At 42.3% G+C, this 25,388-nt stretch overlaps 1 protein-coding gene and 1 non-coding gene across 4 annotated transcripts in view; both read left to right on the forward strand.

The window, feature by feature from the left end:
* SYNE1 (spectrin repeat containing nuclear envelope protein 1) overlaps positions 1-25,388 on the forward strand; it is a 606,430-nt gene that overhangs the window by 578,062 nt on the left and 2,980 nt on the right. For all 3 annotated transcript variants that reach the window (XM_060205315.1, XM_060205316.1, XM_060205318.1), the window contains 6 exons: positions 197-408; positions 9,109-9,309; positions 11,061-11,189; positions 14,189-14,401; positions 15,535-15,627; positions 16,972-17,030. In XM_060205315.1, coding sequence (XP_060061298.1) covers positions 197-408; positions 9,109-9,309; positions 11,061-11,189; positions 14,189-14,401; positions 15,535-15,627; positions 16,972-17,030 — 907 coding nt within the window. The remainder of the gene's footprint in view (positions 1-196; positions 409-9,108; positions 9,310-11,060; positions 11,190-14,188; positions 14,402-15,534; positions 15,628-16,971; positions 17,031-25,388) is intronic.
* Positions 23,032-23,170, forward strand: LOC132532614 (U4 spliceosomal RNA). The gene has a single exon (XR_009544540.1). It is a non-coding gene; the product is annotated as a U4 spliceosomal RNA (small nuclear RNA).

Below are 25,388 nucleotides of genomic sequence, written 5' to 3' on the forward strand. Positions count from 1 at the left end.
ATATTGTTATGTTTCTTCTCTCTCTCTAAAATAAATGGGAAAAAAAATTCATCAGTGAGTGGTAGAATTATTCCCTGATGCCACCAGAAAATAAGAAAAACTAGAAAAAACGAATGAATAAAATCCTGCCTACTGTTAGCCAACATCTGACACGTGGCACTAAGGCCCTCACTCTTCCGTGCCTGTCTCTCAACAGGCGTGATTGACCGTTGGGAGCTCATCCAGGCCCAGGCCCTCAGCAAGGAACTGAGAATGAAACAGAACCTGCAGAAGTGGCAACAGTTCAACTCAGACCTGAACAACATCTGGTCCTGGCTGGGGACCACAGAGGAGGAGCTGGAACAGATCCACAGGCTGGGTCGGAGCACTGACATCCAGTCCATCGAGCACCAAATCAAAAAGCTCAAGGTAGTTGCCTTGGGCCTCTTCCCTCAGGAGCCCACCGTGGTTCTGTGCTCCCAAGAGGCAGGACTCAGCAAGAAAAGAGACAAACACACAGGGGTTAGGTGGTGGTGCACCTGGTAGAGCTCATGTGTTGCCATATGCAAGGGCTCAAGTTCAGCACCCCAGCCCCTACTTTCAGGGGGGCACTCCCTGAGAGAGGAACAGTGCTGCAGGAATCTCTTTATTCTCTGTCTCTTTTCTCTTTCCCTTTCTGGCTCACCCTTTTATCGAGAAAAATTGGGGGGGGGGGGAGCCTGCCAGGAGTGGTGGAGCTGCAATACAGCTGCCAAGAACTAGTTCTGACTCTGGTGGCAAAAGAAAAGTAAATAGAAAGAAAGAGAAAGAAAAGACCCTGAGATCTCTGACCTCTCTCTCTTTTTCTTTTCTTCTAGATCTCTGTCTGCCTGGTCATTTGGGGTTTCTGCCATTGCTGTCTGTATATTTGTTTCCTCACATAGTGTGAATTTTGTTGTTTTCCCAGCAGGGGGTGCTGTAGCTAATATTTTTAATGTCCTCGGCTGGGGAGGGAAGAGGTCAAGTGTCCCTGATGTCCTTATAGGGTCTCCCTGCTGCTTCCTCCAGCCTCTGTGGGGCAATAGCAGTAGAAACCCCAAAAGTCATAGTTGTAAATTGATGAGTTTCTAGTAAATTTTTTTCCTCTTTTTAACAACAGTCTTTTTGTTACTAAAATGTGGACCTGGAATTGGTGTGTCTCAGCTGCCAGCCTAATTTAGTGCCTGCTGTCTCTGAGTACCAGGTTTAGTCCCGGGAATCCCTCACTAATTGCTTTCAGTCCTCAAGTCACATGTGTCTGTACTCATGTAACTGACGTGATTCCCTGCCATCCTTCCTTCCTTCCATTTTTTTTGTTTTTTAACCATTGTTTCTTCTTTTAATTATTATCTTTATTTATTTATTTATTTATTGGATAGAGACAGCCAGAAATCAAGAGGGAAGCGGGGTGATAAAGATGGAGAGAGACAGGGAGTTGGGTGGTAGCGCAGTGGGTTAAGCACACGTGGCACAAAGCGCAAGGACCAGCTTAAGGATCCCAGTTCGAGCCCCAGGCTCCCCACCTGTAAGGGAGTGAAGCAGGTCTGCAGGTGTCTATCTTTCTCTCCCCCTCTGTCTTCTCCTCCTCTCTCCATTTCTCTCTGTCCTATCCAACAACAACATCAACAACAATAACTACAAAAAAAAAAATAAGAGGGAGAGAGACACCTGCCAACACTGCTTTACCACTCTCAAAGCATTCCCCCTGCAGGTGGTGACCAGGAGCTAGAACCCGGGTCCTTGTGCACTGTGACATATGCGCTCAACCAGATGCATCACCACCCAGCCCCTAAACCATTGTTTCTTTAACTCAGAACCGGATGTGGCACACCTCAGCTGCCAGAGTCCCACTCTGGTGCCAGCCGTCCCTGAATACTATGGCCTTTTAGTCCCAGGAATCACTCTCTGGCCTCTTTTCCATCTATGAGCCACACGAGTGTATACTCACCAGTGGCTTGGTGAGCTCTTGAAAAAACTCTGGTCAGATTCTGTGAGTTTTCAGGTGATTTTCACTGCTTTCTCTTGTTGATGGGGAGAGCAAAGCACAGCTGCTGCTACCCCATAGCCACGCCCCCGGAAGTCCCCTGAGCTCTCTTTCCATCTAAGCTTATTCATACAAATCTCCAGTGGGAGTGTATTTGAGCTGCATTAGGCTCAGGCGGATAGGATAGAATGAAAGGAAGTTATCCTCTAGAATAACTTCCAGGTCAAATGAAATGTGACCTATTGTGACACAGCAGCAGCAGGGGAATATACTAGAAGCATGAATATAAGTGATCTCCTTGTATCCAGACATCCTGAGTCAAGAGTATCGAGAAGAAAGGTTTGGAGAGACAGAAAGATGGACTACATGATAGTGCTTGTTCCAATATAAACCATCACCTGTGATTTCCCGAGTTGGTCTTTAAGGAATGAAATAAGCAGGCATCACTGGGGCCCATTGTAAGGGAAAGACAGATCAAGTCTCTACACATCTATATTGAGAGCTATCAAGGAGGTTTCTCTGAGGCTGGGTGAGATCCAGTGAAATCATTTGATACTCTGGGATTAACAGAACCTCTGAGATGGATCAGAGCAGTGGTAAAGCAATTTTTCTTTTTTTTTTATTATCTCTATTTATTTATTAGATAGAGACAGCCAGATCTAAAGAGGGAAGGGGGAATAGAGAGGAAGAGAAACAGACACCTGTATCCCTGCTTCACCACTCGTGAAGCTTTCTCCCTGCAGGTGGGGACCAGGGATTTGAACCTGGGTCCTGGCACATTGTAACATGTGCCCTCAACCAGGTGCGCCACCACCCAGCCCCGTAAAAGCAGTTTTTCAATGTGATGAATCAAAGAAAGAAAAATTGCTCATGGGTTTGGGTAAAACACCCAACACTTGCATTTGATTTTGCCCTCGATGTGCATGTGGTATACAGGACATTTTTTTTTTTCACTCCACCTCTAGGTCTTTAAAAACTGTCATGGGTCCAGCTGCTATAATGTGTTCAGATTTGAAGATTTCCCATAAACTAGCTGTGGGACAGAGCTCAGCCTTCTTTGTAATCCTCCTGTGAGCTCTGTCTTTTCCTTTGGAGAACTCCAAGAAGTGAACTTCCTCCCCAGATTCTTAGAGCGTGGCTTTTGAACATGCTGCTTGTGTATTTATCTGGTCTCAACATATGCTTTTTATTTCTGTGTGAGGCTTTTATTTGTGACTTTGCTGTATGTTTTCAAACCTAGCAAGGTATCTTCTCCCACTGATTTTCAGCTTTCTTCTAGAGAAGCCACATCAGCTTCTTCCATTTCAGGATAAGACATCAGATGAGGGACACAATTGACATTATCCAGACAAAAGAAGGAAGAAGAAAAGTACACTTCCCCTAGCGAATCTCAATTCCTTCAGTTCCTTTCCAGGAAAATGCAAGATAGTGTTGCATCATAACCAAGTTCCTTTTAAAGTTGATGAAGCAAATACTGGCTAGAGTCTGAGACTTCAGTGGGATGAAGGTTCAAGAAAAGAAAAGGAAAAAAAAAAAAAAGAAAGAAAAGTGACTTTCATTGTTCCTTCCCCTCAGTCCTTCCTTTCTGTAGGTTCTGAGAATGAATCTATGAAATAACTAAATGTCTTTCCTCTGTATCTCTTACAAGACTATAAAATTTGGGGATATAGTTTCACACTTGTATGTGTATCCACACAAGCAGTGCCCATGTTTTACAGCTTTCACACTAAAGTGACCCCTCTCTCTTCCTCACTCGTCTTCCCCCACTCTCCTCTCTGTTTCTTCTGATAACCACCAGAGTTCACGCAGAGTCAGTCAGTTTTGATATGTTTGCTTGTTTGTTTGTGGTTTCGTTTGTTTTATGTATATTCCTTTTTAAAATAATATTTTAATTTTTTAAGATTTTATTTATTAATTAATGAGAAAGATAGAAGGAGAGAAAGAGAACTAGACATCATTCTGGTGCATGTAAGAGTTTTATCCACTGTACCACCTCCTGGACTACTGTTTTGGATATAAATTCCCATGTGAGTGAAATGAGCCTCCAGTTCTAGTCATTTTGTCCTAAAAGGTGTCATCGTTGTAATGGCAGATTCATAGTCCTATATATATCCCACTGCTTTATCCAGTTACCTGTCAGTGGGCATGGGCACTGACTCCCTCCCTATGCAGACTTGTGAATCATGACACCACAGGTATATGGATTCAGGTTTGTTTGGTTTTTTTCCAGAGCACTACTCAACTCTGGCTTATTATGATGCTGGGAATTGAATCTGGAAACACAAAGAGTCTCAGGCATGGAAGCCATTTGCATCACCATGATGCTGTCTTCCCAACCCTCATGAGTCCTTTTGAATAAGTGTTTTCATGTCCTTCAGATAAATGCTTAGGAGTAGTATTGTACATTGTATGATGTTTCAACTTTTTTTTTTAAAAATCATTTTATTGGGAGACCTAATGTTTCCAGAGCAGTGATTAAAACCTAGGTACCAGATAATTCACTTTTTTTAAAGGACTCTCCAGCCATTGTCCAACTTCTCAAGAGTGCGTTCTCACCAGCAGCACGCCCAGCTTCCTTATTGTGCAGAATAGCTCTTGACCTTGTGCCATGACTGTGACTAAATTATAACAGTACATGGTAAAAAAGACTTTAATATCCTGAGGTTCTGAAGTCCCAGGTTCAATCCACAGTACAACAATAAGCCAGAGCTGAGTGATGCTCTGGTAAGAAAGAGAGAGAGAAAGAAAGATGGAAAGAAAGGAAGGTGGTGCAGCGGGTTAAGCGCACATGGTGTGAAGCGCAGGGACCGGCGCAAGGATCCCGGTTCGAGCCCCCGGCTCCCCACCTGCAGGGGAGTCGCTTCCCAGGCGGTGAAGCAGGTCTGCAGGTGTCTATCTTTCTGTCCTCCTCACTGTCTTCCCCTCCTCTCTCCATTTCTCTCTGTCCTATCCAATGATGGCGACATCATCAACAACAATAATAACCAAAAGGAAAAATGAATGATAATAATCTTAAAAAAAAAAAAAAAAAGGAAGGTAGAAAAGAGAAAGAAGGAAGGAAGAACACCTATTGAAAAGTGAAAATTTAAGGCAAATTGAAAATAGAAATATCAGTAGTAAGAGATAATGAGGAAATACAGCCCATGTAGTTGTGATTTGCAGAATCCCTTCTCCCTCACTTGATCTGGGGAGCTGTAAACACTATCCAGATGTTCAGCCTTTCATACATCATCATGTGCTCAAGTTCTTGGAATTTAGTTCCCAATGCTTGAGAAATTCACAAAGTAGAAAAAAAAAAAAAAAGATCAGTTGCCTCTCTTATTGTGAAATCAGATTAGACTAGTGAGTTGATAAAATACCCCAGCACCTTCTGTACTGTCATAAAAAAAAAAAAAAAGGGATACAGAGAGTTGTCCTCAGCCCCGGACCCCTGGCCACCTGTGTCTAAACAGAACAGTCAATGGCCAGGACAGAAGAATCTGTTTTCCAGACAAACAGCCCATTTCATTCTGCTGCACACAAAGTGAGGGCCGCTGCTCTAGTGGAACGGGATTCCCATACGAGAAGGGGAAAAGTGTATATTCTGGGCAGAACCGCTACACCAAACCAGCCATCTAAAAGTGTGTATTCTGTTGCTCATAATTATTGCAATTGTTTTTTGCTTCATTTTTCTTTGTTTTGCTCTGTTTAATTGAACTGTCCTGTCAGGGGTCAAGTTCACTATTTCACAGGGTCATGCCTAGCTAAATAAGATTATTTATGTTTATTGGATAGAGAGAGAGAGAGAGAGAGAGAGAGAGAGAAGGAGACCACAGCACCAAAGTATCTTTTAATGTCGAGGCCAGGCTTGAATGTGGATCATGCACAGGGCAAAGTAGCTCCCTGTCCAAGTGAGATATTAATTGTTGGAAATGTTTTTTCTTTTTTGTTTTGTTGTTTTGTTTTTTTTTCCCAGAGCACTGCTCAGCTCTGGCTTATAGTGGTGTGGGGAATTGAACCTAAGAACTTGGATCCCCAGGCATTAGAGTCTATTTGCATAACCATTACGCTATCTTCCCCACATCCTCAAGTGAGCTATTGAGCCAACCCTAGCTATTAGGTTTTTAAATTCTCATTCCTCCAGCTCATAGTAAAAAAAAAAAAAAAATCTGAAATATTTTAGAGTATTATCTGTTCATGTGTATTCATGATCAGTGTGGGTCTGTGTGTGCACATATATTTTGAAGATTCATTTAAAAGGACTGAGAGGCGCTGAGCAGTGGCTATACATGTCACAATGCTCAGGGGTCCAGGTTCAAGCTCCGGCTCCCCATTTGCAAGGGGAAAGCTTCATAAGTAGTGAAGCAGTGCTGCAGGTGTCTCTCTTTCTCTCCTCTCTTCCTCCCTTTCTCTCAGTTTCTCTCGGTCTCTACCCAATAAATAAATAAGTAAAATAGTTTTTTTTTAAAAAGGGGGATTGAGAGAACATCACCCTGGTGTACACAACACTGGGAACTGAACTCAGGACCTCAGACTTTTAAACCCAAAGCTATATCCACTGCACTACTACAAGTCCATATGCAAAATTACGTGAGTGCTTTCATGTTAGACATATTCAGTTTCTGATTTTCACTCTACATACTATGTCCATTTTTAAAATTATTGTTGTAATTGATTGGCAATTGACTTAACACTGGCTTACAGTATTGTAAAATATAAGGAGTGTATGTCTCTACGTGTCAATCACACCTAAGAGACCTCCTTCCTCCAGCCTCCTCCCTTCATTTGCCTCCAGGGTTATAGCACTGGGAAGTTGCTTGGTGCCTGCACTTGGAATCCACTACTCTGGTGGCCAATTTCTTTTTCCTGATTTATTATTTATTTATTTATTTATTTATTTTGCATATGACAGAAAGAAATTGAGAGAGGAGGGAAAGCTAGGGAGAAAGATAGACACCTGCAGACCTGATCATGAAGTGACTCTCCCCTCCCCCACCCGCAGGTGGGGAACCTGGCTTAAAGCTTTGCATTTAGTGCTTTGTACTGTGGGAGCTTAACCCGGTGTGCCACCACCCGGCGGCTGCCCCCTTTGCCTCCTCTCTCCTGCCAGTTTTCAGACTTTATGAGTAGTTGGTCATCGTGATTGTTGGAAATTAGTTTGTTTCAGTTCTTTGTATTCCACACAAGTGCAGTTATATTCTATAGTCAGCTTTTACTTTGACTTCTTTTATCCATATCATGAGTGTATGATCTCTCTCTCTCTCTCTCTCTCTCTCCCCTCCCTCCCCCTCTCCTTTTTTTTTTTTTTTAGGACAGGTAGGGGGCCAGGAGATGGCACACCAAGTTAGGTGCTTATAGCACTATGCCAAAGGACCTATGGAAGGTCCTGGGTTCAAGCCCCTGTTCCCCACCTACAGCGGTGAAGTGGGTCTGCAGGTGTCTGTCTTTCTCTCTTTTTCTATCTCTCCTCCCCTCTCAATTTCTCTCTATCTTATCAAATAAAATAGAACTTAAAAGGGGGGGGGGGGGATTAGCCTCCAGGAGCAGAGGATTTGTAGTGCCAGCACTGAGCCCCAGTGATAACCCCAGCGGGGGGGTAGAGACAGAGAGAGTGAAAAAGACCATGGGGCCAGGTGATGGCGCACCTGGCTGAGCTCATACGTTACAGTGCACATGGACCCAGGTCCAAGCCCCTGATCTTCACCTGCAGGGGGAAAGCTTCACAAGTGGTGAAGCAGTGCTGCAAGTGTCTCTCTGTCTCTCTTTCTCTATCACCCCTGCCCCTCTCAATTTCTGACTGTCTCTATCCAACAAATAAATAAAGACTAAAAATTAAAAAAAAAAAACCCACAACACCAAAGTTTTCCTTCATTGCCGTGGGGGCCAGTCTCGAGCCTGGCTTGTGAGTGTGGCTGAGCAACATACCACCCAAGTGAGCTAGTGTGGCAGCCTAGTGCATAGCTTTTACCTCACCCTGCGTCTCACAGGTGTGCTGACACCAGGTCCTGCCTACCTGTTCTGTTAAGTCAATTTTATGGATCTTTTGGGTGTTGCATTTCCATGGGGCCACGTTTATACTTTTTTAAAAAAATATTTATTTATTCCCTTTTGTTGTCCTTGTTTTACTGTTGTAGTTATTATTGTTGCCATCATTGTTGGATAAGACAGAGAGAAATGGAGAGAGATAGGGGAAGACAGAGAGGGAGAGAAAGACAGACACCTGCAGACCTGCTTCACCGCTTGTGAAGTGACTCCCCTGCAGGTAGGGAGCCGGGGCTCAAACCAGGATCCCTACATTGGTCCCTGCACTTTGCGCCACCTGCGCTTAACCCACTGCGCTACAGCCCAACTCCCGTTTATTCTTTTTTTAAAAAAATTCTTTGTTGGGAGATTGTTTTACAGTAAACAGTAAATACAGTAGTTTGTACATGCATAAAATTTCACATTTTTCTACACAGCACAACCCCCACTAGGTCCTCCTCTTACATCCTGTTCCAGGACCTGAACCCTCCCTCCACCCCACCCCAGAGTCTTTGACTTTGGTGCAGCACACCAACTCCAGTTCAGGTTCTGCTTAGCGTTTTCTCTTCTGATCTTGTTTTTCAACATCTGTATATGAGTGAGATCATCCCGTGTTCATCCTTCTCTTTCTGGTTTATCTCACTTAACATGATTCCTTCAAGCTCCATCCAAGATGGGCTGAAAATGGTGAAATCACCATTTTTTACAGCTGAGTGGTATTCCATTGTGTATATATACCACAACTTGCTCAGCCACTCATCTGTTGTTGGACACCTGGGTTGCTTCCAGGTTTTGGCTATTACAAATTGTGCTGCTAAGAACATATGTGTACACAGGTCTTTTTGGATGGGTGTGTTGGGTTCTTTAGGATATATCCCCAGGAGAGGAATTGCAGGGTCATAGGGTAGGTCTATTTCTAGCCTTCTGAGAGTTCTCCAGACTGCTCTCCACAGGGCTTAGACCAATTGACATTCCCACCAGCAGTGCAGGAATGTTCCTTTGTCCCCCCAACTTCTGCACCATTTGTTGCTGTTATCTTTTCTGGAATATGACATTCTCACAGGAGTGAAGTGGTACTTTCCTGCATGTCATTTTCCTTACTGGGCTGTCCTCCGGCATCTTCTCAGGAACTCCAGAAAGCCGTGGACCAGCACAAAGCCATCATCCTCTCCATCAACCTGTGCAGCCCCGAGTTCACCCAGGGTGGCAGTGAGAAGAGCCAGCACTTACAGGACCGCCTGACCCAGATGAACGGGCGCTGGGACCGGATCTGCTCGCTGCTGGAGGAGTGGCGGGGCCAGCTCCAGGACGCATTGATGCAGTGTCAGGTGCTTGGGGCTCTGTGGTCCGGAGATAAGCCACGCGGGTCTGAGTCTGCAGCCTCTCGAGCACGGCCACTTGAGGGGAAGCCATTGCTTCCCAGCTGCAGTATTTATATGAGAGAACAAGCTAAGACATTTCAGTAATGTCACACATGTGTGAAACTCTGGACCTACTCTTTGGCACCTTAATAAAAAAATTAATGGAGCAGGGTGGCGGCGCACTGGGTTAAGCACACGTAGTATAAAGTGCAGGGACCCACACAAGGATCTAGGTTCGAGCCTCAGACTCCCCACCTGCAGGGGGATCACTTCAAAAGCAGTGAAGCAGGTCTGCAGGTGTCTGTCTTTCTCTCCTCCTGTCTGTTTTCCCCTCCCCTCTCAATTTCTCTCTCTCTCATTCAGTGTAAGAATTGGCCACAGGAGCAGTAGATTCATAGTGTAGGCAGGCACCAAGCCCCAGCAATAACCCTGGAGGCAAAAAGAAAGAAAACAAGAAAGAAAGAAAGAAAGAAAGAAAGAAAGAACTAAAAGATGGGAGTTGGGCGGTAGCACAGCAGGATAAGCACACCTGGCATGAAGTGCAAGCACCAATGTAAGGATCCCAGTTTGAGTCCCCAGGTCCCCACCTGCAGGGGAGACGCTTCACAGGTGGTGAAGCAGGTCTGCAGGTGTCTATCTTTCTCTCCATTTCTCTCTGTCCTACCTAACAATGACGACATCAATAACAACAGTAACTACAACAACAATAAAAAACAACAAGGGCAAGAAAAGGGAAAAATAAATTAAAAAAAAGAAAATTAAAAGGTGAGAAAATCCAGATACAAGGAGAAGGGAGAAGAACTCTTTCCCACCAAGCTGTTTAACAGCAAAAGAAATTCATCATGTAGAGCCCCAGTTTTCCTTACATCTAATCTCCCTGGTCCCCAGGATTACTTTGGATGTTACTTGTATGTATGTGAACTTGGATAATTACAAGTTCCAGGGCCTGTCTGGGAAAGCAATTACGCATAAGATCTTTCTTCAAAATATTTTTGTCTATATCAAATAAATAGATAAATAAGTATTTAGGGCAAGTGATGGTGTATCTAATTGAGTGCACATACTTACTATTATCGTTATTTATATACTTACTGGATAGAGACAGCCAGAAATTGAGAGGGAAGAAGGAGGTAGAAAGGGAGAATCAGAGAGAGACCTGTAGCATTGTTCACCACTTGCAGAGGTTTCCCCCTGCAGGTGGGGACAGGGGCTCCAACCCAGGTCCTTGTGCATTGTAACATGTGTGCTCAACCAGGAGTGCTGCCTCCTGACCCTCTTACACATACGTATAAGGACTCGGGTTTGAGCCCACACCTACAGAGGGAAAGCTTCCTGAATGGCGGAGCAATGCTGAGGGCGTCTCTCCTTTTCTCTCCCACTCTTTCTCCTTTTCTGCTCTTTATTTCTATCTATATCAAATAAATAGGTAACTAATTACATCTACTTATTCATTTTTTGGGTAGAGACAGAGAAATCGAGAGGGGTGGAGAGATAAAAGAGTTGCAGGAATGTTTCACCACTCATGAAACTTCCTAGGTACAGGTGGGGACTGGAGTCTTGAACTAAGGTCTTGGCACACTGTCATGTGTATGCTCAACCCAGGAAGATCTTAATACCAATGTATCTTTGCTTGTGCTCGTGATGATAAAGAGAGGACATCTAAGCAGTGAAAGAAAGGGGGAAAAAAATCAATTTTTCAAGATTACTTTTTGTCTTAGGACTTCCATGAACTGAGTCATGGTTTGCTACTCATGCTGGAGAACATTGACAGAAGGAAGAATGAAATTATCCCTATTGATTCCAGCCTCGATGCAGAGGTGCTACAGGACCATTACAAACAGCTTTTGGTAAGATGTGTCAACTCCTGGCAGCCTCTGGCCATTTGGGGGCAGGCTGCCATTCTATTTAGCGAGCGTGCATATGACTGCTGTTGTGAGTTTGATCTTCTGCCTTCAGGTTTCACAGCGTGGCCTCATTCCTCATAGTTTTCAGACTTGGTGAAGCACAGGCATGAATACACAGTGACAGCTACCAGTTTCAGAATGGGCTTCAAATGCCAGCAGTGCTCAGCCGTAGGATTCTTAGTGGCTTTTTATTCTTTAAATATAAAACATTTTCTTTATTTGTTCATTTATTGGATAAGAGAGAAACTGGGAGAAAGGGGGATATAGAGAAGGAGAGAGATGACTACAGTGCTGAGTCACTGCTTGTGAAGCTTCCTACCTGCGGGTGGAGACAAGGGGCTTGAACCTGGGCCCTTGGGCATGATAACATATCTGCTTAAGTGAGCGTGCTGGCACCTGACCCCAATGTTCTTCAGCTTTACTAGATTGTTTGGTAATTAAGGCAACTCTCCAGCAAATCTCACTTATTTTTAAACATAACTGTGGTCTTGGCCGCATCTTTGTTTCCCAAGGTATATTGGATAGTTTATAATAGATTCTATTTATGTATTTATTTCATATGAGATACAGAGAAAGAGACTTTCACAAAAATAAATATTACAAGAAAATTGGACAATATACAGGAACCAAAAGGTAGGAATAGAACAGATGAGAATAGGGATCTTAGGGTGGAGAGAGGCTAGAAAGTCTATTTTAGGTATGTCTATTTTAGGTGAGTCTATTTTAGGTAGAGTAAAAAAAAGTAAAGTCTATTTTAGGTAAGTCTATTTTAGAGCCCAGACTTTAGTTTGATAGCTGACATGCCGGTGGACAAAAAAGATAATCTGGGAAGATGTAATCAGAGTTGAGAATAGTCAGAGAAGCAATTTCAGAAGCCAGGACTCCCACCTTCTGTAACTCCTCCAGAGGAGGAGAAGAAATGTTAGGGGAAGATGACCAGAGGGTTCTGAACTCCAATTCCATCAAGACCCCAAGATGGGAGAAAAAAAGAGGAATATAGGATAGACATTCAAAGTAGCAATAGGTGTAGGTGTGACATAGAAAGGAAGGGAAGGCAGGACCACAGGGGAAAAAAATTGCAAATGTATATAAATAAAGTTATAATAGTCAACCCTTATCTGTGACTTTGGGAGAAATACTGCAGTTTCCAATGGAGGGAGCGGGGAACCAGAACTCTGGTGGTGGGAAAGGTGTGGAATTATACCCCTGTGTCTCATAATTTTGTAAATCAATATTAAATCACTAATTAAAGAGAGGGAGTTGGGCTGTAGCGCAGCGGTTAAGCACAGGTGGCGCAAAGCACAAGGACCAGCGGAAGGATCCTGGTTCAAGCCCCCGGCTCCCCACCTGCAGGGGAGTCGATTCACAGGCGGTGAAGCAGGTCTGCAGGTGTCTATCTTTCTCTCTCCCTCTCTGTCTTCCCTCCTCTCTCCATTTCTCTCTGTCCTATCCAGTGAAGACATCAGTAACAATAATAATTACAACAGTAAAAACAACAGGGGTAACAAAAAGGGAAAATGAATAAATAAATATTAAAAATAAAAAAAGAGGAGATCACACGACTTTGCTACATGCCACTTAGAGAATGGAACCAAGATTCTCAAGCATGCAAGTCCTACATTCTGCCAGCCGAGCTATTTTCCCCCAGCAGGGAGTTTATAGCCAAGATAGTGAAACCTATTAAAATAAACGTGTTATTAAAGCTTCATAGGAGGGAATAAGTATATCAGATGCAGCTAGACCTCAACACCAGGTCTTCTCAAAGCTTAGTAAAAAATGGGCTGTGACACTTTAAGTTGTTTTCATTATCTGACAGAAAGAAATTATATTAGTTCTCAAGAAGCAAGAACCATGTTTCTAGCACTGTCTACAAAAGGAAATTTTCTGTACAGATGCTTACACGAGGAACTTGGGACAATAAAGTGTGCAGTGTACTTAGTGACCTATGGAAGTAGAAAAAGAAATTGAATTCTATTAGGAGGGAAATGAATTTGTGTGTGGTCACTTCTGGTATTTTTAAAAATGTTACTGAGGAACACTTAATATTCACTCACCTAACTGACGGAATTGGCAGCTTTTAATTCAGTACCATAATGGTCTTAAAAACCAAGTGAAACTCTATGCTACTACATTCTCCCTGATCTTTGAACTCAGGTATTAAGTTGCAGATGATAAATCACTCACAGAATCTTTTATTTTAAAGCTTGAGTGGATATCAGAGAGTACATAGACAGACTTGACTTTGGCTATGTTCATAAGGTATTACATTTCACTTTTCTGTTTAAAGGAGTATCTTCCGGCTCATTTGGATCACACTTTATGTTTTAAGTTTTTTCACATACATTGCTTAATTTGAATCTTCCATTAACTCTGGCATTGGAGAAGCAGAGAGGAATTCAGATTTGTACTTTCCCAAATGGGAAAACTGAGGTGGGGGGCTGGGCTGTGACACACACAGTACTAAGCGTAAGGATTCAAGTAAGGATCAGGGTTTGAGCCCCCACTCCCCATCTGCAGAGGGGACATTTCACAAGCAGGTCTTCATGTGTCTCTCTTTCTCTCTCCCTCTCTATCTCCCCCTTCTCTCTCTGGCCTATCAAATAAAATGGGAAAGAATGGTTGCCAGGTGCAGTGGATTTGTAGTGCAGACACCGAGCCCCAGCAATAACTGGGGGTGGAAAGAAAAGGACAAAGAAAAGAAAGATAAAGAAAACTGAGGTTAGAAAGGTTCAGGGACTTATAGTGACTATTTTTGCCAGACACAAGATTTGAATACAAGTCTCTAGGGTGTGTGTGTGTGTGTGTGTGTGTGTGTGTGTGTGTGTGTATACAGCTTTCTGATATTCAAAAGTAATTGCTCTCTAAATTAAAGTGACACTGTACTGCACTTCTGGAACTTTAACTGTCAACAACTCTTAGAAATGTATTTCTTATATACATAGCAAATAAGGCGTGACCTATTGGATACCCAACTAAGAGTAGCCTCATTGCAAGACTTGTCTGGCCAACTGCTGGTGAATGCTGAAGGCACAGACTGCTTAGAAGCCAAAGAAAAAGTCCATGTTATTGGCAATCGGCTCAAAATCCTCTTGAAGGAGGTTAGTTGTTATATCAAGGAGCTGGAGAAGCTTCCAGATATGTCAAGCAGCCAGCAGGTAAGCACCAAACAGACATCATTGTGTTGCAGTTCTTACAGGACAGCAGAGAAGCATCATCTCTGTTTAGCAAAGACTTTTGAGTACAGTACTTGGCAGAATAGACACTCTCTATCGCTGCTACTCTTAAAAAGCCTTTACCGAAACACAAAAGCAACTCAGAAACTTTTATAATATGACACTGCTATTGATGCTATTACATCCCAAAGGCCTTTGAGTTGTTATCACTAGCCCCATTATGGCTGTGACAGTGCCATTTTATTTCATGACAATCTAAGTAAGAACCTACGGGGTTCCACTTTACAGCTCCGGTAGATCACAGCCCACTGTTGTAATGGGTTCTGCATTCAGATCTCAGGAGGTGCGGATTCCATAGAAGAGACAGCTACTGATGCATCAGCCTAGGAGGTGTTCTTGCTCCTTTGTCCTTTAGGGGCGTTTTCTTAAAGCTACTGCGCCACCTCACATTGCTAGTTTTGAGAAACGCAACTGAAGGCACAGAGGTAGTTGGAAAAAGTTAGACACACTAACACTTTGTGCTTGTATGAGTGTACAAAAGAATGAGCTGTTCTGAGTAGCAGAAGTTCAGAAACAACACAGTTTCTTTGATGCTGAAAGACTGACCTCTGGCTAATTATCTCCTGTTTCCTAACTCACATAGTGAGGCTTCTCTCCTTAGAAACCTGCAGCTATAGGACAGAGAGACCTTTACCTCCTTTCATTCAACTTATTCACACCCATGTCACCAAGAAATAAGAAAGTGACTCAGTAACGTCAAAGCTATATTGACATGTGTCAGAAAGAGCAAGCGTACAATCAGGAAAAGATTTAGAACTAGACCTGACTATTCATTTTCCCAAGGAATTGTTTGATTTTTACAAGAGGTCACTGTGGGTTAGGGAGGAAATAAGTACACTTCAGTCACTGAAGTAGAAGAAGAAAAAGAAAGAAAAAAAATCAGTTGTGGTTCAGTAATCCACACCAGAGACAGGGTATTTCACCCTCCATTATTTAGAAGAGAAACACAAATAATTGTACACCTATTAAGATTACCTATAGATTTACTTAACACTAGATATAAGATTCAATATGGCACCAGGACGGGAGTCATTAAACAAGTTTTTCCCACATAGGATTTGTCTTCCTGGTCTTCTGCGGATGAGCTGGACACCTCAGGATCTGTGAGTCCTGTGTCTGGGAGAAGCACCCCAAATCGACAGAGAACGGTAACTCCACTGGTCATTTCTAACCATCCCATTGGAAGGAATGTTGGGGAGTGATGGTATCTATAGCAACCATGGAGCCTCCCTATGCAAGTGATTCAGTGAAAAGGTCTTTCCTGAGCCCTGTCTCCCACCTGCCCCACAAGCACTCAGGAACAAGAAGAGTGGTTCTATTTTTCTGATGAATCACGGCTTCACTGGTGGTGGCTTTTCAAGGCTACAAATGGTTTTTCTTGCTCCTAGGGCCATCTCTAGAATGGCACTCACGTTCCCTCAGGGGTGACTCCTCCCTTCAAGTGCCCACCTCTATAGTCCTTCCATAGAAGGGTCACTCCATTGAAGTTGAACAAAAATGTCACTGTCTCATGAGACCAGTGAATTTCTGAGACAAGTGGAGATTCTGCTGACTCTAGAGTAGCAGCTCCTGCAGGTTTTCATCAATGATACTCGCCCCCTCCCAAAATGGCGGCAACACACAAGGACCCACCCACAACGTCTAGTCTACGAGAAACACAATAAGGACGAAAGGACAAACTCTGTCCCTGACCCCTCTCTGCCTTAGTTTCTCTGTGTAACTAGAAGCTTGTTTCTTTTGTTTGTTTTGTTATTTTATTTTGTCCAGCTTCATGATTATATTCATTTTTATTATCATTCCATTTTCCTTAGTTTTTAGAAGTCTTGATTGCATTTGTAATGCTTTTGTTAGAAATTTAAGTTTGATGCTGGTAGATGTTATAATTTTTTTTTTAACAACATTCACTAGTTTCCTATAGATCCTAGTTTAAGAATGTGAAGGAACACTGGCTTTTCAAATCAAATTTTAAGTCTTAATTTCACCAGTTTTTAACTTACTCAGTCTTTATTACTTGACAAAGAACAATTCATATCATGGTTAATATTGTTTTTCTCTATGAAGAGTTTTAGTACTGTTTCAGTTACATATGGGAAATATGTAAAATATATTTGAAATACATAGTACATAGCATAGTGAATTCTGTATCCACTGCAAATAAATCTGAATAATCTTCACTAATATAGAAGCATTTGTGTTTCTACCATAAAATGTAGAGTACAACACACCTACTCCGGTGTGAATTCCTGAATCACAATTTAGGAAGTTTGTTTCACTGATTAATAATTAGCCAACAAGTAATAATGTAAATGTTAAATACATAAATATATTTCCTTGTCAAAGAAAAGCCAGTTTCCTTAATTCCTGGATACTGATTGTTTTATTTGATTTTTTTTTCCTTTGCTACACTTTTAGTTTAATTTTCATCAGTAGCTTGTCTTTATTTGCCTGGACTGAACATTCTTCTTTCTTTACCCCCTGTTCATTGCAAACAGCCACGAGGCAAATGTAGTCTCTCACAGCCTGGACCCTCTGTCAGCAGTCCACATAGCAGGTACCTTATTCTCCTGGTTTCCACACTGTTCTAGAATCCTAAGAGGATGATGAAAATTGCCCATAATTTAGATAGGCCTATCTCAGGTCGGCCTCAGGCTAGTTGAGAAATAACGATTCATTGTGATCCATGCCCTTTCCTCATAAATTGGAAAAGATTTTTCTAAGTGGAAAAAATGCAAGTAAGTCTCAGGGCATAGAACATTGAAACCTTCCCCTCATTCCCCTGCAAATTTTGCTTGACTGCCCAATAGGTCGCCTGGTACTTTCCTTCACAAACTACTGAGGGTGAACAGGAAGATTCTGTGTAACTGATAGCATGTCCATCCATCATTTGATTCATGTCAGATTTTCATCATCCTCTTTCTTTCTAGATTTTACAAAAAGACAGGGTGATAGAGCAATGAATCCCTCTACCACTCCTGGAACCCACATATCTGAATAAAATAAACTAACTCCCCCTCCTCCCCACCAGCCTTTTTAAATTTCTCTTCATGTTTTATCCAGATTGTGGGTTTGGACGCTTCACACGGCCAATCCGAATTGGGTGTTCATATCACAATGTTCATATCACCTTCTTTCTTCCGCTTCTCCGCAGACTTTTCTTCTGCCAGTACACTCACTCACTCACTCTCCTGACACTTGACTACCTTGTTCACCTCAAAAACACCAGGGCAACTGGGGTCTCTTTCCCAGGAAGCCTCCCTACAGCCCCGCCACTTTGTGCTTCCTGCCTGCCCTGCAGCCCCCCACCCTGCTTCCTACCCCCCCAGCCCCAGTCTCTGCACCAGCAGTACTGTGCCTTCTTCATCGTCCGTGTGATGTCTGTGTCCCCTTCCCTCACGCTAAACAGTTCATGTTTTTCCCAATGACTTGCTAGAAGGAAAAAGATTTTCTACCAATTGATTTTTCATTCCAATCGAAGCCCTTCTCTGTTCAAGTACTTTATCCCTCTGGGAATATCTCCTCAGAAGAGCAGGAATCTGTCCCCAGAAGAAAAAAGTTAGGGGACTTGGAAGTGGTGAACCAAACTTGAAATGACCCCCCAGTGAGGATTTAGGCTTTCTGACTGGGAGCCAAAAGAAACAGCCATTTATATATAAAAAAAAAAAATCTGTTCATTCCCCTTCAACAAAAGTTATCCAGAATGTAATTAGGGCTACTGTCTGGCTTGAAGATACTTTTTTTTTTTTAACTTTTAGTTTGGTTTGAACAGATTTGGCTGTTGATTTTGGTTTTATTATTGTCAAAATATTCAATGAGATTCAAGTGAAAAAAAATTCCCAGAGTGGTTTTTTTTGTTTGTTTGTTTGTTTTTTTTAAGATAGTAAGGGATGTAAAGGATAGTAAGAGGCTTTGTTATCTTAACTCCCTAAAAAAAAAAAAAAGCACAGCGTGTGTTGTAGGTAGTCAGAAGATGGTATTAAATGCAACTTATCCTGTCCCCACAAACTGCTTATGTGGCCTGAACTGAGATGGGGTAACCCCAGTACATTCTGTATAGGATCCCAGAAACAACTGCTTTGGTTGGTTGACCTACATGATGTAATAAAAAAAAAATCTTCTGTCCTAAGGCAACACCAATAGCTCCCCCCCGCAAGTTTGGTCCCCAAGTATCCTATCTCTTCTTCCATGCTTGCAAACAGCTGCCCAGGTCTTCTGAAAATGTTGGTCTTGGTGTCTCAGGACAGCGGATGCTTCACTGTGTCTCCTCACAGGGCTCTACAGAGGTAGCAGCCATCTTGTTCCTGGGACACCTCTCAGAATGCCTTTTGACTCCGCTCTGTCCAGCGCTGTTGATTAACATTCATCTGAGCACAATGCTCACCTTGCTGGGGAGGGGAGCGGGGGGGGGGGGCAGGGAGACAAATGGGTCTGCACCCCAACAGCAAACTTCCTCAAAGCCCTTGGTTGTGGTTGAACATTCTTGGATTAGACTGACTCCTTGGTAGCTCCATTTGGGGTGGGGTGCACCCAACCCCAACATTACAATGCAGAGCTTGCTGGGAAGGGATGAAGTCTGCTCACACCCCAGGTGGTCCTGGCTCCCTCAAGGAGGCTACTGTGTGTTTGATCTTGCACTGGTCCAGTGATTTGGAAAGGTTCCGGTAAAAGCACAAGTCGTTTCAAATTTTGACCCCAGCAACTAACAGTGAGAAAAAGTTAGAGAGACACGTATTCATCCCAAGAAAGGAGACAAATTGAATGGGGGAGAAACTGAATGTTAATTGGAAGGGAAGGTTTCTTCTACCATTTTTTTTTTTTTTTTTTTTGGTCATTGTTTGAATTCAGATAACAGTCATGTCAGCTTCTTGCCTGCTGTCTATTCCAGTTTGATCTTTGGTCACTGTTGTGTCTTGCTTTCTTTTTCCCCTGAGGCAGTATTCTAAGCCTAGATATGTGTTGATGTCAATATGTCCTCGGCAATTTTCTAGAATTAGACCCCGAGTCCTTAAAATTAATGAAATATCCAGTCAAAGAATTGTGATAAATCAGCCTCTAGAGTTTCCCCTTTTTTTAAATTGTTTAAATCTGTCTGTATTTGATAAGAGATAGGGTGATATAGGAGAGACAGATAGACACCTGCAGCACTGCTTCTTCGCTTATGCAGCTTCTCCCCCTGCAGGTAGGGGCTTGAACCCAGGTCCTTGTGCATTGTAACATGTACACTTAACCAGGTGTGCCACCACCCGGCCCCTAGAACTTCCCTAGCTAGATCAATGACAAATAGCTCCCTGAGATGCCTTCAGATGATTAGCATTTAAAAAACACTTGTCTGAATGTTCCTCACAACTGCTTTCATGATTGTAGTTTTAGAGCTGGCATGTTTAAGAGTCACATTTTCAATAGCAGTATTGCTACTCGTGGTCTAGCTGGTAGTTGCTGCTTGTTAGTTTTGACTTCAGATCACCACAGCAAATCGGCAGCAACATTATTCAAAGCTCTAGTGTGTCACAGTGAAAGTTGATTTCAGCCCTGTTCCCAGGAAGGTGAAGGAAGAGTCATCTGTGATCTGGGTACAGTGGAGTAAGGCTTCATTCTGAAGCTTAGACTTGTAAAAAAAAAATAAATAAATAAACAAATAGATAAAATACAGAATTTCCCTGGGGAGCTTGAGCCTCTGTGTGTCCTCAGAGAGCTGAGACTGAATGTGAAACGGCCAGTCACTGACTGAACCATCAAAGGGATGGAAGAAGGCCCTGTGGAAACACACTGTAGATGCTTAGATGTGCTTCTCCTGGGCCGGTGGGTGCTGTGCATATACCAAGGAACCTCCCAGTCAACACTATTCAGTGTTCTTGTTTGTCTTTTAATTTTCAATTATTTACTTATTTTTATTTTGACCAGAGCACTGTTCAATTCTGGTTTATGGTGGTACAGGGGATTGAACCTGGATCTTTGGAGCCTCAAGCTTGAAAGTCTCTTTGCACAACCATTGTGCTATCTCCTTCTTCCCCCAACACTTTGTGGATTTTTTTTTTTTCTATGTCTTTTCATTCAAAGAACTTCTTGATCTTTCTAACACTAGGCCATTGTGCACACTTGGTCCCACTGCCCCTGGAGGCTAATTTTTAAAGATTCTTTTTATTTCAAGTTGAGAGAGAGAGAGAGAGAGAGAGAGAGACAGCAGAGTAGCACTCCACCTCCCATGGAGTTTTCCCTGGCGCAGTGCTCACAGGAAGGTCTGCCTGGTATTAGTACATCACCCCCTCACCCTCATTCAATGCAGTGGAAAGGCTGCACCTGGTAGTGGAGGGCCGCTGTAGGTTGAGGCTTCAGTAAAGTTATTCTCCCCTTGTTGGAGGTATCCAGCCCCAGTGCTTTCAGAGAACAATTCAAGCACCAGACAAAATGCAGTACATGTTTGTTTCTTTTTTAAATTAATTAATTAATCTTTTTTTTTTTTTTTTTTTTTTTTTTTTTTTTTTTTTTTTTTACCTGCTCAGCTGTGGCTGCTGGTGGTGCTGGGACTTGAACCTGGGATTTTGGAGTCTCAGGCATCATAGTCTCTTTGCATAACCAGTATGCTATTTACCCCTACCCTGTTCCCTTTTTCTTTTTGATACAGACAGAAATTGAGAGGCAAGTGGAGGAGAGAGATACCTGCAGCACTGCCTCACCACTTGGGAAGCTTCTCCCATTGCAGTGGGACTGGGGACTTAATCCTGGGCCTTGGAGCATGGTAACTTATACACTGACAGATGCACCACTGTGCAGACTCTGAAATGCAATACATCTTTAAAAGCACATCTTTAGTTAATCAGGAATGTTTCCTCAAGAGAAAAGGTTAAATCTAGCCAACTCTGAAGGGTATGAGTCAGTGCACCCCCGCTTCAATAATTGAGATAGTCCTGCTAAGTTGATGACATTTATGTGGTACATACTGTCTTTAAATCCCATACTAAGGGTTCTATGTACATTATCTCATTTAATCCTTACAATACTCTATGTTGGGGATCTATTCTCAGCTCTATGTATGAGGACACTGGTTCTTAGAGGCACAAATATTTGAGGTTTTTTTTTCTTTCAAACCCCAGATTACCTGACTCTGTCTTCTGTTGTACCACCCAGTAACCATTCTGTATAAAGATTGTTGGTAAATGAGGAGCTTCAAACAATAGGGTTTGACCCTCCCCCCAGGCTGCCCTAGATGTTTCAGGATCAGCCAGAATATTCCATTTGGATTAGAAACCACAGTATTCTACTGATTCCAGAAACATTTCCTGACCCGTCTAATTAAGACACACTCTGGATTCCAAAATCCCTTCTCACCAGAGTCAGTGACAAAATGGTGGACAACCTAACTATTTCCTCACAGGAAATTCCTGTGACTCTACTGCCTCGGTGAATTCACAGGTGAGCCAAGTGAAAGTTTTTTTTCTCTTGGGTTTCAAAAACATATATGCACAGAATTGGCTCTGTTTCCTTCTTCTGATGTGTCCAAGTTTCAAGCAGAGTTGCACTCTCAGAGTATGCTCAACAGAGCTTTTGCATGTCTTGGTCATTTTCTCTTTTTTTCTGTTGTATTATTATGGTTTTTTTTTTTTCTCCCTCCCCTACCATCCTCCCACTTATCTTGGGAGAGAAGGAAATCAAGTCCCAGGTAATTTATTTATTCAATGAATAAGAAGGGTGAGAAAGACAGTATCAGAAAATGTGATTCCTTGAACATTAGCACACGACAGAATTATCTGAAATAACCCCGTGGATTAGTTTTTTTGAATGATTTCACGTCTTTAATATTTGCTTTATGAATACAATCCTAACTGGCCTATTTGTGCAGTAAGTTTGGTAGAGGACAAAGAAAGGGAACTATCTTTTTCTTTTTCCCCTTGTTGAATTTCCCAAGACTGGAAACTCAGGTGACTTTCGGTCATTAGACAAATACAAAAAGTCCATTTAACCCTGGCATTATTGACCTGTTGGTAATAGAAGTTCCAGAGCAGATTCCCCCTAAAGGAAAGGAACATTTCAGGTATTGAAATCTTGCTAAGTGCCCCCAGAGCAGGTTGCATTTTTCTCAATGAGTAGACTGGACATTCCCAAGAGTAGTCCACTGCATGGGTTCTCCGTAAGCACGGCGTGTTCTCTTTGTCCTGAACTCAGTCCACTGGTTCTCTGTTGGCTGGCATACTTGGACGTTTAAAAGACACACTGTCTGTAGCCATACCACCCAGAGTGTTCCCTGTCTCATCCGAAAGTCATGCACTAATTAAATTTTACCAAGGATGGCTCTGATGCTGATAAATGTGCCATGTCCTTCAGTAGAGTCTGTATCATAGGAAGTCACATTCCGAAGACGGTGACCACTAGTTTTTTTTCTCAGGGTCGACTACCCTGCCCTTGGACTCATGAAGTCCTTGCTTTAGTTTCATCTTTGGCCAAATTGTCCAAAGAAGCTAATGACTGACAAGTGTGTGTGTGGGGGGGGACTTCAGCTTATGCCATCAGCTCTGTCCATGTCCAGAGTCCTTACATAGCTCCTAAAGAAAGCTAGTGAGAGCTTTGCACAGTGGCAGTATCGTAGCCAATGAGGTTTATCTGAGGCGCGATTATTGCTAATTGAAAACTTTTCCCAATACCCCGCCATGACGACTTGAAATAGTCAGCATTGGCAATTTTTGACAGTCTCTACAGAGTCTGTTTAAAAAAAAAAAAAAAAAAAAAAAAGCCAGTTAGAAATCTCTCATTTCAGAAAAATATTTTTACTTATTTGGTTTTTGTTTATTTTCTTTCTGCAAGCTACTTGTCTTCTCTCAAGTGTACAATAGCATTTACGTCTATATATACAATGGATACACCTCAATTAAAAAAAAGTGAAGACGGGAAAAAAAGATTAAACAGAGCAAGACACTTTTTTTTTCTTTTGAAGCATTTTTTAATTTATTAAAAAATGTATTAATGACTTAATATTGATTTACAAAATCATAAAATAACAGGGGTGTAATTCCACAAAGTACCTGCCACCAGAATTCTGTACCCTCATTCCCTCCATTAGAAACTATGTGAGTTCTCCCAAGGCCACAGACATGGGTTAACTATTATTTATCTCACTGTCTGTCTGTATTTACATATATTTGCCCCCCCTTTTATTTTCCCATGGGCACATCTCTTCCTTCCTTTTCTTTCTTTTTTTATCTTCCTTTCTAAGTCACACCTGTTACTACTTCCAGGTATAGTTTCGTTTGTTTGTTTTGTTTTTGTCTAATTCTTTCTCTAGGTCCTGATAGAGCTGGAGTTTATATTCCTTTATGAGCAAAAAAAAAAAGTGGAGAATACCACTCAGCTCTTGCATATGAAGGATAGAACCTGGGATCTTAGAATATCTGGCATTAAAGTCTGTTTGCATAACCATTATGCTATCTCCCCCACCCTTACAGATATTTATTTTATACACGAAGCACATCACTCATAGATATTCTTAGGGCACAAGTCATCTTTGTTTCTACGTGTGATATATCTGTGAGCTGGATGGTTGTGCTTCATGTCATCAACCTATAAATATCACGGGATGTAGAGCAGGCAAGAACTTTGGTACCTAGCGTGCCTGCTGCGTCTCTCCCTTTAGTGGTGGAACTCAGGGCAGGCCATTCACTGTCTCCATACAGTCCCAGTTCTTGGTTTCCTATTCCAAGGTTGAAATGTTTGTTTTGCCATATGGGTGCTGTATAACCTTGAGCCAATTATTTCCCATCTCGAGGAACCTTTTTTCATGATCTCTAAAATAGAGACACCTCCCTTCAGATAGTACACTGGGAATGCAAAACGTTCGAGCTTGAAACTCCTAGGCCCTAGGCTCAGTCCCAGGCACCACCATAAACCAGAGTTGAGTGGTGCTTTGGTAATCAATAAGCAAACACACATCACTTCCATGAACTCTTGTGGAGATTGACATGTGAAGATAAAAATTTAGTGTGAGGGGCCAGGTGGTGGCTCATTTAGTTAAGTGCACACATTACATTGTGCAAGGAAGCAGGTTCAAGCCCTTGGTCCCCACTGACAGAGGGAAAGTTTCATGAGTGGTGAAGCAGGGCTGCAGGTGTCTCTCTGTATCTGTTCCTCTTCCTCTCTAGCTCTCCCTCCCCTCTCATTTTCTCTGTTTCTATCCAATAATAAGTCAATATAAATATAAAAAAAACTTACTGTATTGCCTAGAATTCAAAGAGTAAATATTTTAAAACATATATTGTATACATATATGATATATGTAATATATATATATATATATTTTGAACTGGAGCACTGCTCAGCTGGCTTATGGTGGTGCTGGGCATTGAACCTAGGACCTGTGCTGTATTCTCAGCCCCAAAGAATAAATGTTAACTACACTTCACTTCTTAGCTACAAAATTAGAACTAGAATATATTCTCTTTCAAGACTTTATCTTAACATCAGTATAGTATCATCTGACAAGGCATTCCAGAAGTTTCTATCCTCCACCCCCTTTGATTAATAGATCTGTGACAAGTTGATGCTTTAAGGCATGTTTATAGCACAAGTTATATTTTCTTATTCAGCTCCTTGGGAAAAACTTCCCTTACTGTAAGGACAGTTAGCCAGTTTGACCACTAGATGGTGATTGAACTCTTGTGACCTTTTAACTGGAGAACTGTTTATACTGGCCAATTAGTAGGTGGCATAAGCTGTGGAAGCCATGGGGCTTTCAGGCTGGAAGATCATCTAGGCTAATTTGAATGGGTCAGCAGACAGGGGAAGTGCGAGTTGATAAAGGCTATACAGTTGGGAATTGTGACTCCAGAAAGGAACATGTTTGGTTTCAACTTAAGACAACAATTTGTGTTTTTTCCTTACACTGTAAGGTCGTTTCTAGAAGCAGCATGGTAGGAAGCTGCTTGGG

The sequence above is a fragment of the Erinaceus europaeus genome, chromosome 13 (genome assembly GCF_950295315.1).
Source record: "Erinaceus europaeus chromosome 13, mEriEur2.1, whole genome shotgun sequence".
Classification (NCBI taxonomy): Eukaryota; Metazoa; Chordata; class Mammalia; order Eulipotyphla; family Erinaceidae; genus Erinaceus; species Erinaceus europaeus.